Source organism: Scomber japonicus, chromosome 20, assembly GCF_027409825.1.
Source record: "Scomber japonicus isolate fScoJap1 chromosome 20, fScoJap1.pri, whole genome shotgun sequence".
NCBI lineage: Eukaryota > Metazoa > Chordata > Actinopteri > Scombriformes > Scombridae > Scomber > Scomber japonicus.
In genome coordinates, this window is record NC_070597.1 from 14,694,503 (window position 1) to 14,708,695 (window position 14,193).

The 14,193-nt window shown below is 40.2% G+C and overlaps 1 protein-coding gene across 1 annotated transcript in view; it reads right to left on the reverse strand.

The window, feature by feature from the left end:
- Nucleotides 1-4,248: 4,248 nt before the first annotated feature.
- LOC128381110 (protocadherin-15-like) overlaps nucleotides 4,249-14,193 on the reverse strand; it is a 144,954-nt gene continuing 135,009 nt past the window's right edge. The window contains 2 exon segments of the mRNA XM_053341061.1: nucleotides 4,249-5,025; nucleotides 9,931-10,060. Of these exon segments, the coding sequence (XP_053197036.1) occupies nucleotides 4,249-5,025; nucleotides 9,931-10,060 (907 nt within the window).

Below are 14,193 nucleotides of genomic sequence, written 5' to 3' on the forward strand. Positions count from 1 at the left end.
TTTTTAAATGATCATCATATTTATTTCTTTACATTTCAGCCTAGTTGGGAATTTAGATTTGAGGAAAGCACACAAACATTGTTTGGATCGAGTTTATAACTGTTTGTTAAAAGTTTAATGGAAATATATTCCGAGCCCAAACTTGAAATTCCCCAAATGTTTCTTAATAGCATAATTTGTATTTCATTTTAGTTTATTGGCGTAGACTTTCTGTCATTGACTTTGAATGCAGTATCTGTATAGATTTAGTAGTATTGATTGTCATTGATAATGATAGTAGACTTTAGACTTTTCCTCTGATTTCAGTTTTCTTTCAGAATGTTAACTTGATGTGTACCAATGTGTACCATTTCCACATTTATATGATTTTTTTCAGTAATACATAAACTTCATCCCTGTTGAAGTTACACTGAGGAGCCCACTATTAATAATCCATTGTTGTTAAATTCCGTTGGTCAAAGACAGGATTAGAATGCCTCCCAACACATTTACAGAGCACACAGCTGCCTGTGTATAACGCGATGAAAATACGTTTGTTTTATCATCAAATCAGGTTTGTGTTCTGAAGCTACTCCTGCTCAAACAAATGCTAACCAATATTACAACATGCATGCTAAAATAGTGTGTTATAGCTGTGCCAACTGTTCTAGTGCCAAGTAATGTTTAAGATTTAGTGCAATAGTTAAATTCTATCACTTCAACCCTTTTTCTTTATGTGTTCTGCCTACTCTTGTTTTAAACCCCGACCTTGAGTTGTTTAAATTTGTCAAAATTAATATCAGTCATGCACAATAATTATCTTTTGCCAGGGTAAAGCAGTAGAATGATATCTAAAGCTGATGGAAATTACAGTAAGGTGAATTAGGGTGTGATCCCAGAAACCACAACTCTGTGTCGATGGTAATTAGGCTGATAGCAGTAACTATAATCTTTTTATCTATTCAGGCTTCTGTTTTTATAAATTAGACATATATAATTATGTAATTATGCAAAACAAACATATAACAATTCATAAACAGATGACTAGATATAACTACCACCCTGGATATCTGCTAAGATAACAGCATGAAATCCACTCTGACTCTAGACAGGAAGGGACATTTTCTGTGAAATTGTGAATCAGTGAGTGCGTCATCCTTCAGGCGGAGCCGTTTTCCTTATTTTCCTCCTATCTAACCTGTAGACCTCATTTCTGAATGTAACATTTCTTAACATGTTGAACCTGAGACAAATGTGTGTTTGGATGTTATTTATTTTAATGTGAAGCCCTGGTTGGCATTTAACTGTGTATGTGTTATTTCCTGTAAGTAGTTTTAAGTGTTTTTTGTTTTTTATTTATTTCAATAAATGAGAGGGTAAACTCTCTACTACCCTAACTCAAACTTATTTAGTAAAAAAATATTTTACTTTATGTGTAAAATATTCAGTATCGTATTCATATTTCTGGCATGCAATTCTGCAGTACACAGCAGCAACTTTTAATGCCTTTTGTGAGTTTTCATGAATGTGGACAATTTAACATTTTAATAAAATATTTTGATGTATTCATTATATCCACTGAATATGACATATGTGTGTTGACTGTGGGCTACTGTATGTTTAATCTTTAGCTCTGTCATTTTCATAAAATGTGCAGTATGCCCTTTAAAATCCACTACTCATGTAAGATGTGGCTGTCAAGCGAACAGTTCTCTATTTACTTGAATTTTTAAATGGATGAGAATTTGTGGATTTGTCATATAGCAGAATCACAATAAAAATATAAATACTAAACTCTGTTGCATACCAACAGTTTAAATGTCACTGCATGAGTTTTTTTGTTGTCTTGAGTGCAAAATAAGTCATTATACGTTCTTCACCATATTAAATGCTATTTTAAACATTTAAAGTCTTGATGCAGCCTGTTAGTAATCCTAAATCAAAAAAATGTGTAAAAAGAAAGAAAAAAAACATCTAGGATGAAGCACATACAATGAATAAGCTTTGTTTTTGGGTGAAATGTACCTTTCATCAGTTTTAGCCACTAATCAAATCTCTTGTGCCTGTGTTGTAGATTAATGAGCCTTGTTCAGCCTGCCTTCTACTCCACTGAAGCACAGTCGGCTCAGGAATCGGTGACATAATCAGCTCATTAGCTCATTTAGTTGTATCAATAACAGCGGCTCAGACGTGCCCTTCCTTCCAGAAACTCTTTAAGATATTACTGTCTGGTACAGTCCGCTAATTCCGGGAAATAAGGACCACTGAGTTTCAAATATCACCACCGGGGCGGCATCCTCAGTTGAATTCCTCAATGCAGAATTATGCTGTCATCAAATTAAATGAGAGTTTTAAAACCCGGCAATTTTACAGTTTAATGGTCCAGCTTCTTTCACACATCTAATAAAACAACTCACTGTAATGTGGTTCACAATGAAAAAGTTCTCCCATCTTTATGTTGATGAACTTTGACAAGACAGAAGGTGCTTTGTTAAATGGATCTCCTGGGATCTGGTGGTGTAGCTACGTATAACCTCTTCCTGCAAACAGTCTCTATTGGATCCCTAAACTCAATGAAAAACAAAATGCAAACATCTTTTAAAACCAAAGACTATGTGGACAACTTTTTTCCCTCCAGCCTTTAATCGATTTAAAGCTTTAATCTGCTTCCTTCCTTTAATCTGCATTTCTCTTTCATGACTGATGTGCATTTAATGTCACATTAAAAACATCAAGGCTGTATATCCCACCAACAGTAACTGATGAGTAAAATCTTGCTCTTGGTATTGACCTGACTTTTTCTAAGAAACTTATTTGATCTCATCCTATTCATGAGATCAAGAGTCTCAAGTTCAGGATATCCAACATTTAAAATCTCACTGCAAGTTTTCATTTATGAAGCCAAAACCTCTTTGATGAGTGATGCAGTAATAATTTACATGTTTTGTGCAAGAGAGAAAACACTAGCTAGCAGAAACAGTGTGATTATAGATTTAGTTGTTTAAAATACAGAGATGACTGATAACACCTTCACATCTGTACAGTACGTAGCTGGAGTTAGCAGACTGTTACGTTAGCATAGCATAAAGACTGGAGAAAGGGGGAAACAGCTAGCTAGCTAGCTAGCCTGTCTATCCAAAAGTAACAAAATCCATCTACCAGCACCTGGAAAACTCACCAATTACCATGTTAAACCTTGTTTGTTTATTCCACAATCCAGGAAGTCACTGCTCCTGGCCAAGAAATAGCCCAGTAAATAAACTTAATTACACTTTTCTCTTTTTGCATGTTTTGATTAAACACACTTGTTAATTATGTCTTTATGCTAAGCTAAGCTAACAGGCTTCTGGCTCCACCTAACCTACAACAAGGAGTATCAATCACCTCATCTATTTCTAACTGCCATAAATGTATATAAAGAATAGAGCGGTTGATTCTGAAACATTTGAATCAGCCTATGAATAACACAGCTCAGTGTTCTCTGCACCACATCTTACCCTCAGAAAGTTGTTTTTGTCTTTTTTAGTACCAGAGCGGAAACATTAACACAAGTGCAAAATGTACTTAAGGTCCACGGTTCAATGGATGAAATCTTTTATTTGGATAAAGTTTGCCAAGCAACTTGACAAGGATAAAAAGGCAAGTTTGAATAATACAAGACTTCATGTGTCAATGCAAAGAGTGTCAGGCAAATTCAAGATGAGTCGCACCAGGAGCTGTAATACTGAATGAAACGAGTGCGGTTCCATACAGAGACACCAGTCGCTTAAAGGGCTATAAAAAGTTCACAGACTTTCCTCAAGTTCGCTTCATTATCTCTTAGCAAAGTAGAAATATAACAAGTTGTCTCTCTCTGGGCACAGTCTTCTGAAGGTGTTGGAACTCTGAGATCAGTTGGGCTTAAGGGATGCTCTGGTTGAAATATCCAGCGGTTGTGAAATAGCCACACAGAAATGAATTAATTGGTAAACAACCAAATAGATGTCAAGTTACTTTTTTTATTTTCTGTGAATCTATTTTTGCATTATATGAATAAAAATAAATGCTGTTTTCTTCGTTGACGTGAGAAATCTTACATCTTCAATGAAATTCTCTTTGAATACCGGAATATGGTAATTCACCATTTAGCTGAGTACCAATCTGTTAATTAGATTTATTTTAATTGGATTGGAGCATCCCCATTAGTTCCACAACTAATGAACAGAAATGATGTCTGAACGCTTTAATGATCTTGGCATTAAGGAGCGAGCACAGTGGAATCAGGATCAGTCAGAGTTTGGTCATGGGTATGTGAAGGCTGTTCCACGGGCCCATCCATAACTCCTCCTCGTCAGACTGCGTTTTGTCACTCGGGCACTCCAGCGGCTCCCTCATAACGAGTCCATCATCGTCGTCGTCGTTGTTACTGTCGTCTACCTTGGACTCTCCCTCACCTTCTTTCAGTTCATCTATCTCCGCTGTGCTCTCAGGCTGCTCTGTGCCGTCCTGCGCCGCTTTGAGCAGGTTTGATTTGGACGCTACGCTTTCAGGGCCCGTGTTGCTGGTGCTCGTCGACCCTAACGAAACGCTGGATTGTCTAGTGTTAAACACGTTAAGCGTTTTATTGTTGTCAGTGTTAGATAAAGAGGAAGTGACTGTCACAGAGGTGGCCATTCCCGAGCTTTGGAAGGTGCGCAGGGTGTTGCACCCACCGTCTGCTGTTGTTCTGGGGTTGTTGAGGGGTATTCTTTCCTCCAGCGTGGCAGCCATTTTGTCGAGTTTTTTAAAGTGCTTTGCCAGCCGCGAGCTGAAGACGGGGGAGTTCAGTTTGAGGTTGTTGTTTGTGGTGGTGTGAGTGTGTGTGGGACCTGTGGCCGCCACTGAACGTCGGGTGCGGATGATGGAGCCGTTCTGAGCCACGTAGATGCTGCCGTTAATGTTGGCGTGGCTGTTGAGGGTGGAGGATAAGCGGGTGCGTTGGGTTTCCGGCATGCTGTCCTCGCCGGTGGAGCTAGTCTCGTACTCACGGTCCACCACCAACTTGATCCGACGTTTTTTACTGCCGTGCTGGAAAAACAAACAAATAACATGTCAATAAAATACTGACAGAAATGTGAAAAATTAATAAAATGCGTTGAGAAGCCGATAACATCTCACTATGCTGTGGTGATGTTGGAGTGTACTGGAGGTTGGGTCAATGCATTGTATCATCACTGTTACTGTGGTGTGGTCACAATCACATTGGAGCAAACTCCTGACCACTTAGTCATGAAACACTTCTTTTCATTCAGGTGTTCAGTTACTCTTTTGTCAAGATTCACTGGTTGATCTTACAAAGCCCTGTGCAGATGGAAAAACACAGGGTGCTCTGAAGATGCTAGGCAAAATCTTGACTGGTTTTCTTAGCTGTCTCTTGAATTTTAACTCGTGATCAAAATCTACATTAAAACGTTACTCAGAATATATACTTTGTGTATGTATTGGAAGTTTAGCTAATATGAGACTTCAGTAGTTCTGAAAATACCGACTTGATTTGGTTAGGGTTAGGGTTAGGGTTGGTCTGCAGAAATAGCCAATAGTGAGTTTTGTTTTATGCAGACATTTTTAAAAAGTGGGTCTTTCCTTTAAAGTCTGGTACCTGTACTGAACAGTGATGTCAGGATGTATTGACCACACCCTGAGGATTGCAGCAAGGTGAGAACTTTAACCACCAGAGGTCAGCAGAAACAACATTTTCATATGAAAAATTAGATGTAATTTGTGATCATGTAGAACTTGTTACACTGTCAAGTTTTCAGTAGATCACTTTCACTCACACTGCAAACACACTACACAGCAAAGACACGTCAGTGCACCAGTTTTCCTTTCTTTCCACAACACAGAAAGCCTTATAATGATGCTTTGAAGCAGTATGTATTATATACTGTATGAGAATCCACAGTGGATGTAACTCTTTATAACTTATGTGACAGTAAAACCTCCTCTTTGTCAGGTTGGACCTGACACTGCTGAGCACACACACACACACACACACTCCTTGGAAGAAGAAAAAGGTTGTGAAAATAATTCTGACCTCCTACCACAGACCATAACCCTCACAGTTTTTCCATTTAACCATGATAGTGTAGAAGAAAGAAAATGTTTGCCATTACGAAGAAAACAACTTTTCTCCCCCCTGCAGATAACAGGTACTGGAAAAGCTGACTGATACAGAAAATAGTGATATACACCACAAAAGAAATGACTAATAAATAATAAATAAAAAAAAAAAGCTTGAGCGAACCTTAAAGTGCATTACAGAGAGGTCACAATATTTCAGCTGCAGCAGCAACAGAGAAATGAGCAGCTGGAAGAAAAGCTTTGACAAAAAGGAGGCTCAGGAGGAAAGCAAGGTGACTGCTTTAAAAGTATCAGAAGTGTAAAGGCAGATGGGAAGCAAGAAAGAGAGAGAGGTTGATTGGGAAAAAAGGGATTAAAGACTGGAGCAGAGGAAAGAAGGGGAAAAACCACACAAATAGATATTCTGAGAGGGCAGCGGATGACATGCGTGCAATTTAAACTCCTGAAATGTAAATCACACCAAACAAAGAAAGAGAGAGATTAAAGCAATAAATTCCACTCAGGTAATAACTGCACACCCAATCCAGGCATTTTCATCGAGATCTTACTGAGTGGGCAAAGAATTTAATCTTTGGGATGTGTGTGGGAGGGGGGCTAAGGTTCATCTGCATTTCAATCAGTTGACTCATTTTCCAAATCCCTCTCTTCTTCCTCATTTCCTTCCTCTGCGATGTCGGCGTGGCTTTTCTCCTCTTCCTCCTCGGTGTCCTCAATGATGGGTGACAAGTCCTCAGAGGTGTCGATCACGTCTGATTGGATGTGGTTGGAGACCCGTCTGGATCGTCCTGCGGCACTTTTCGCCTCCTCCTCCTCCTCGCTCTCTTCCTCTATTGTTTCATGTGAAGAACGGGAGTGTCTAGAAGTTGTGGGTCTAGAACTAGAGTCTGAATGTCTTGAGCTGTTTGTGGTTCTGTTGCTTGTCTCGTGCCGGCTTGTGCTACTTCCTCTCTTGGCACTACCACTTCTACTTTTACTACTAATACTGCTGCTACCTGCAGATTTAACACTTTGATTATTTGAGCTTTTCCTGCTCGACTCTTTCTCTTCATCCTCACTCTCCAAGCCTGACTCCTTCTCAGATTCTGACCCCTCCTCACTCTGACTCTCGCTCTCGTAGTCTCCGTCTCCGTCAGTGTCAGGATTTTCTTTTTCTGTGCCTGAGTCGGACTCAGTTTTTTCTGCTTCTGTATCAGATTCTGTCTTGTTGTGCTCCGCTGTGACAGATGAGGTGGGGCTGCCTGCGTTGGAGAGACTAAATTCAGACGGAGACTCCTTACTGTGACTTCCAGTTTCTGAATCACTTTGTTCAACACTGTCATGGAATCTTTTCTCTCTTTTCCACCATCCCCCGGAGAACCTATCCTCCTCTCCAAACTCTCTCCCCCACCTCCTCCTCTCCTCTCCTGTGTCTCGCTCCGACACGGCTGCAGAAATGCTCATATCTCCTATAGAGCCATACATCTTCCTACTGTTCTCTTCTCCTCTATCCCAGCCTCTTCCATCACTCCACTGTTCATCTCCCACCCTGGCGGGGCCCTGGAGCTTTCTGGCGAGGGAGATAAGACTGAGGGCCCCGCTCGGCTTTTGTTTTACTGGCGGGGGTTTGCTGGCTACAACGGACGTCTGGAAATAACTCCCATCGATGACCACGCCTCCGTCCAGGCTGGCAGCCCTGCCAGATGATGACAAACCAGGGAGCTTTCCTCTGTGCTCTGGCCTGACGCCTTCTCTTCCTCTCACACCATTTCTCATCCCATTGTTCGTCATACCACCTCTGTTGCTTCTTTCCCATGTTTCCATGTCTCCTCTTCCTCCCCCTTCCCTCCCTCTTTCTATTCCTTCATCTCTTCCTACCCATCTTCCTTCCCCTTCATTTTCTCTTTTCCCTGCTTCCACTCTCCCAAAAGCCCTTCTGTCTTCTTCCTCCTTTCTGTCTTCCAACCTGTTTCTATCTCCATCTCCCTCCTGCATCGGCCCGATTCTGGCTTTGTTCCACGGCGGGTGGACGGCGGGAGGCTGTCCAGCTGGTTTGCTCCCAGAGGATAACAGTGTGCTCATTCTCATCACAGCCTTCAGCCTGGCAGCTACACTTGAACTCTTAGGCTTCGTGTTCATGGTTGCTGCGCCCTCTGATGTTTGTTTTATGTCGCTCTCGGTTGTTCGGGGTCCAGGGGTCTTTCTTGAGGAGCCATGAGGAGATAGAGGATGGGGCTGGAGGTGTGCATGATGAGGGGCTAATCTGCCTCCTTGAAACTGTCTCCTCACCTGTTGTCATGATGATATTATTTCAAAACCAAAGCAGATAATTTGGGAAAGGAACAAACATGTCTATGAATATCATCACTCTCAATGTAAGATGTACAGTATAATAAGGAGCGGGCTAGCTAGAACCCAATGGAAATGGTATTTTTGAGGCAGATACCAATATTTAAAAGTTAAAAAAGCAATTATGACACATTGGACAATAGTTATGTAATGAGCAAGCTACAGTATGCAGTTGAAAAACAAACTTTTCAGCGCTCTCTAGTGGACAAACGTTTATGTAATGGAGATGCTGCAATTTCTTGTTACAACTATCGACATGTGCACTAATACCAATGTGTTTCCAGTAAACAGAGATTGGCTAATTTCTGAGTCTAGCTAAAACTTTTGTATTGATAGATTGGACTCTCAGGTTTTGGGTCAGTGTGGTCATTGTTACAAATAATATACAGTAGGTACAATTCACAGCAGAGTACCCAACAACCTTTAACCATTGCATACTGTCCATATTCTGACTCATAATTCTCTACACCAATTTACATTCATCATTAAAAAATGGTGGATTAATACTTAATGAAGCTGTCAGAGAGCAAATAGAGTGTATTCTATTTATTTAACATTCACAATGACCTGATTATGGTCCAGGAGAATATTTGATAGAATATGAAGAATACAACTGAATTTTGTAATAAACACAGGTCAAATTTGGACATTAGCATATACATAAATACTGTATGTATCAGTTTAATTTTTTTTCCATTTTTGTATATTTGGGGTCATATTAGGAAAAGTCCACTTAAAATAAATGTGTATGGGAGTTTTTTACAGCTCTAAAATTTAAAAATGGGTCAAATATGACCCTGAACAGTATGTAAGGGTTGAAATATAGTGTCTCTGCACCTTCATGGCATGTCCACCCCCCCCCCCCAAAAGAGTGGGGATAGTTAGAGAGGACCAGGTTAGCACTAGTCTATATTTTCTTATTCTCAACAGTATACAGTAAACCACTAAAACCAACGCTGCATTGGTCCTTCTCTCAGTATGGCTTCCCTATACGCTCTTTGTGAAGCACATTTCTTCTTACTGATGTAATGAATCCCAAATATATATTGCTTAGATTTAAAAAAATAAATAAATAAATGTAGCAACTGAATGATTTCTGTAAACAGCAGGGCTCTGTAGTTTTGAGCAAACAACACTCACGCAGGAGAAAATAGTCAATCTGAAGGGGACGATTTTCTGCTGTGGATTAATATGTGTATTTACAGGACCAGACTGTTGGACGCAGCATGGACTCAAACTAAACTACAGGACAAAGGCTCTTGGTAAAGAAGGAATCTGTCACCACTGTGGCCCATTGATGTGTTTTTAATAGTTTTTTGACAACTAAAGGATGGAGCTCTATGCCATACAGGAATAAGCTATATCAGACTTTACAAGTACTGTAGGATCAATTCACTGTCTTTTCATTTGTTTATTAAAAAAATTAAAAAAAACAATTAGATTCAATACTTTAATAACACTTTCTGTTACGTCTCCAGCAGAATATTATGTGGTAAATGCCAATTACTGCATTGTCTGTTCTGTTACCTCTCCTTCAGACTCCTGTGGGCTGTAGTAGTAGCTGCCATCGTCATCGACAACAACCTCTCCATATTCATCGTAGAGGCCAGAGGGTGAGATCAGCTTCCTGCGACTGCCGTACTGAGGAAGGTCATACCTGGAAAGAGACAGACGGATAAAAAAGAGACATTACATAAAAGCGATAATCAGTAAGAGCAAAAAGAGGAAAAAAACAAAGAAAATTAGTGCACTTAATGATTTAGTTGGATTTTCTTAGCTAGTAACACACTAGTCATTCCAGTATGGACTGGTTCAGTCAGTACAAAAAGACGGTTTGGTATTTTAAAACAGCTTCAACCAATCAGGAGTGAAGACAAAAAAAAAAAAAAAACGCTTTACCACCAAAAGTGTTGTGCTTGGCTAATGCTTATCCAGAGCCACTTACAGTAACAACACGCAGGGCAGCACTATGGTTCACTCCAATGACAAGCAGCGTCTAATGACTCGCCTAAGCAAAGCTGCATCAATCACAAAAGGAGCATTTTGTTGCCAGGAGACATTTTGTTAGCAGAAAACACTGGAATCGATTTTCCTCCCTTTTGTCTCCCTTTGTTGCCTGTTGCTGGGAGCACTGCCTGCCTCCACCGGCCAAAAAACTGTGTTGTGTATCACCAGTTGGGCTCTGTGCCCTGCAGCGAGCAACTCGGAGGAGCCACTGGGTCAAAAAACACATATTTTCAAATAAAACAATATGTCCCTGTGTGATTAAAGTAACAAATTTGCTGGAAGTCCTTTGGCTTGGTTTCCGAACTGTGTTGTATATAAAAGTTGCCTCATGTAATCACTCTGCTTACAGTCAACTGGTGGAAGAAGTTGCCTTTTTATTACATTAAGCATCCAAGTAATAAACAAATGGAAGGCGCAAGTGGACGAAGGATGTGCAGGGGGAAACATAGGACGTGTGTTGGGGAGGAAAAGAAGAGGCAAGGGAGATAAGGGAGAACAAAAAGAGAAAGACTAGGATGGTCATAAAGGCTACATAGCTATAATCCATGCAGTACGGACTGTGCAAGCTAATGTAATGAGTCTTAACCTTCCACTAAAACCTGCTTATGGGATTTCACAGTCATTAACCCCCAGGCTCACACTGGAGAGCACACATGCACACAGTCCTACTTGAATGCCACAGCATATCTTTGCTCACATTTCCCCCCCCCCCCCCGTCACCCTCTCTTTCTCACTCCCTCTACCACCCCCAGCTCCATGTCTCCACTAGGGGGCATTGATAAACTGAGAATCAGTAGACACAGTCCAAAGTTGCCAGAATCCCTGGCATCACAGCCAAGACATGATAGTGTGTTTTTGTAAGCTCTCTCTCTCTCACTCTCATTCTCTCTCTCTCTCTCTCTCTGTCTCTCTCTCTCTCCCTCTGTGTGTGTGTGTGTGTGTGTGTGTGTGTGTCTGTGGACCAAAATGGGTCACCGGCCTGTTTCTGGTGGGTCTCCAAATGCTAAATGATGGTTTAATGAGCAGTGTCAGGACAGTCACACAGTAAGCATCCAACAGATGACAAGAGTACTGTGTGTTTTACTAGTTTGGGTCACAGAGTAAGAAGCTTAACTCAATTCGGGTGCTCAATTAAAACAAAATATGCTGCATTTGGTTTCATAATTAGCAGTTAATCCAGTAATTAGTTATGACATATTACCAAACAACAACAACAAAATGGTAAAAAAAACAAAAAACTGCAATTTTCTGAAATTTCTCAGAACATATTAAGTATGTGATGAGTCAAGTTTCAATTCTTTTTAATTATAAAGGGGTATTCCACTGATTTCTCATGTACTTCATGTTAAAACTGGGGGCATGGACAAGATGTGGGCATTTACCAGAGAGTCTATGCAGATGTGCTATCAAGTTACATCATGGGTAGAGTCCAATCCAGTGTTTTCATGATCTGCGGTGTCAATTTTGATCAGTTCTTTTCTTGATCCATCTCTTGCAAATTACCCAACCTCATGCAAATGGAGTGCCTGTTTAATATCTTGGATGCAAAACAAGCTTCTTCTCCTCACATTTGTCCTGTCTGTTCTACCTTCAGTTGATAATGTGAGAGTTCTTGTTTCATCATATTTCTTTTTCAAACTGGGTACCCTAACTCAGCACCTATCAGTTTTGTGACAGTCACGCTCATCACCCACGCCAGTAACGATTTTAGAGAAGCAAGCTTTAATCCCTTACTGCTCCGTTTGCGTTTACGCTTTGCGTATTTCACTCTTGACTAGAGGGCAATGTGAATTTGGCTTGTTTTGTCATTTTTGTTTTTTTCAGACAGAAATCAGAACATCCGACCCGTGCAACAAGTGGTTTAAGTTATTTTCTGCATCTGTATAAATCCAATCACAATAATGCCAACGGCAGATGGCCATGTTCCCACATGCAGAGAAAATCCCATTCTGATCTAATTTTTTGAACACAGATAAAAGGTCAAAAGGTTATGAGCCATTCTCTCAAATGTTTTAATCACTTACTGTAGCTAAAGAAGAACATTTTCCAATGTTCCTCAGAGACAAAACTTTTGCATTACTGTGTATGTCCTGAGAGGCAGCTAATAATTTGTTAGCACACCCTTAAAACACCCAACAAACTCATTTACAACAAATAAAGTGATTACATCGGAGCCCTACAGGGTCATAAAGTCTGATTTCCTGCTCCCGTGTACGTACAGCTAGACATGAGTTTGTGGATGTTGCTCTAAGCCAACAGCATCTGGCCCATTGTCTGCTTCCACGGCTCACTGCCTGATTAGCTGCAACAGTATTGTATTGTACAGTATTAGCTGTGTGTGTGTGTGTGTGTGTGTGTGTGTGTGTGTGTGAAGGAAAGAAAGAAAGAGTGTGTTTCTGTGTGTATGAGTGAGTGAGTGAGTGAGTGAGTGAGTGAATGTGTCGTGAGAGGGAATTTGTGTGTGTGTGTGCGCGAGTGTGCGTTTATTAAATGTGTATTTATGTGTGAGTGTGGGTGGGTGTATAAAATCAAGTTCCCGGGAGTCTGCAGCTAAAATTATAAAAATTACACAATGTATCGCAGATGGCATGCTGGGTGCAGAATAACACACACACACAGACACACACACATACACACACAAACACACACACAGGAGGGATGAAATGAGTCTTTAGAGTTCTTGCTCATAAACGTTTGATCCAGCGTGCATATATGTGTGTGTTTAACATATTGCTGTTTTTTGTACATTGTATATTTCTTGTTTTCCCAACATCAGACATCGAGGGAATGCAGAAACATGTTTAGCGCATGAACACACACTTTTTGAAAAAACAAAGCAAAGAAAAAAAAACAACACTGTAAGAACTTCTCCTGCCTCTTGCTTTCCTCTAGCTCAATAACATATGAACCATACATGAGCGGGAAGGCTGTGGGACGAGGCAGGTCGCCAGTGTCAACACTTCACAGTAGCCACCATGCTGTGCGACTGACACGGTCAGTTTAATATTAAAGCAGGTGCCACAGGGCTGACATGAAGCTCAGCTGGATGCAAGCGCACACAGTGAAGTCCAGCTTGTGTAGGAAGAAATATGTTTTATCAGTGTTGTCATGATCCCTGCTGGTCACTGCTAGAGGTTAAAGGTCATAAAACATTATGACCTCAGTATTTTTCTGCCATGTTTCTGTTGGGAAATAATGCCAATAGAATTTCATGTTATATTTGATCTTATTCTAGATTACTACACTGCTGGAGGGGAAAAAAGGGGAAAATATCACCTTTCATCCACCATTGTAGTGATGTAAAACCTGCTAAACTATTTTTATAATGATAATAATTAATATAGTCTTAACAGTTCATTATAATGCATTACATGGCACCCAACTGGGGCTGAAGAAATATACTTAAATGACTTGAACTTGAACTGGTAATTAATGAATTCATATGAGCATAAGTAAGCCATACTGACTATAGCGAAGGGTGGGTGGCGGCTATTGTTAGGCATCTGAATGAAGTAATATATATGTAATTTTACCAGATTAATACTATTCTGTTTATGTAATATTAGAAAAAAAAATAGTCTTGAAGTATGACAGTTAAAACAGTGACATTTAAACAACCAAAGTAGATGTTAAAGATCATTTCAAAGTTTACTAGAAGACATGATCTGTTGCCTGCCTCACTGCAAAGTCAGCTCTCAGTCACGCTTTAAGTTTCCACATCACACTTGTGAAAGTCTCCTACTGGACCATGATTGACTTCCAAGCTAGTTGTGATGTCACAAA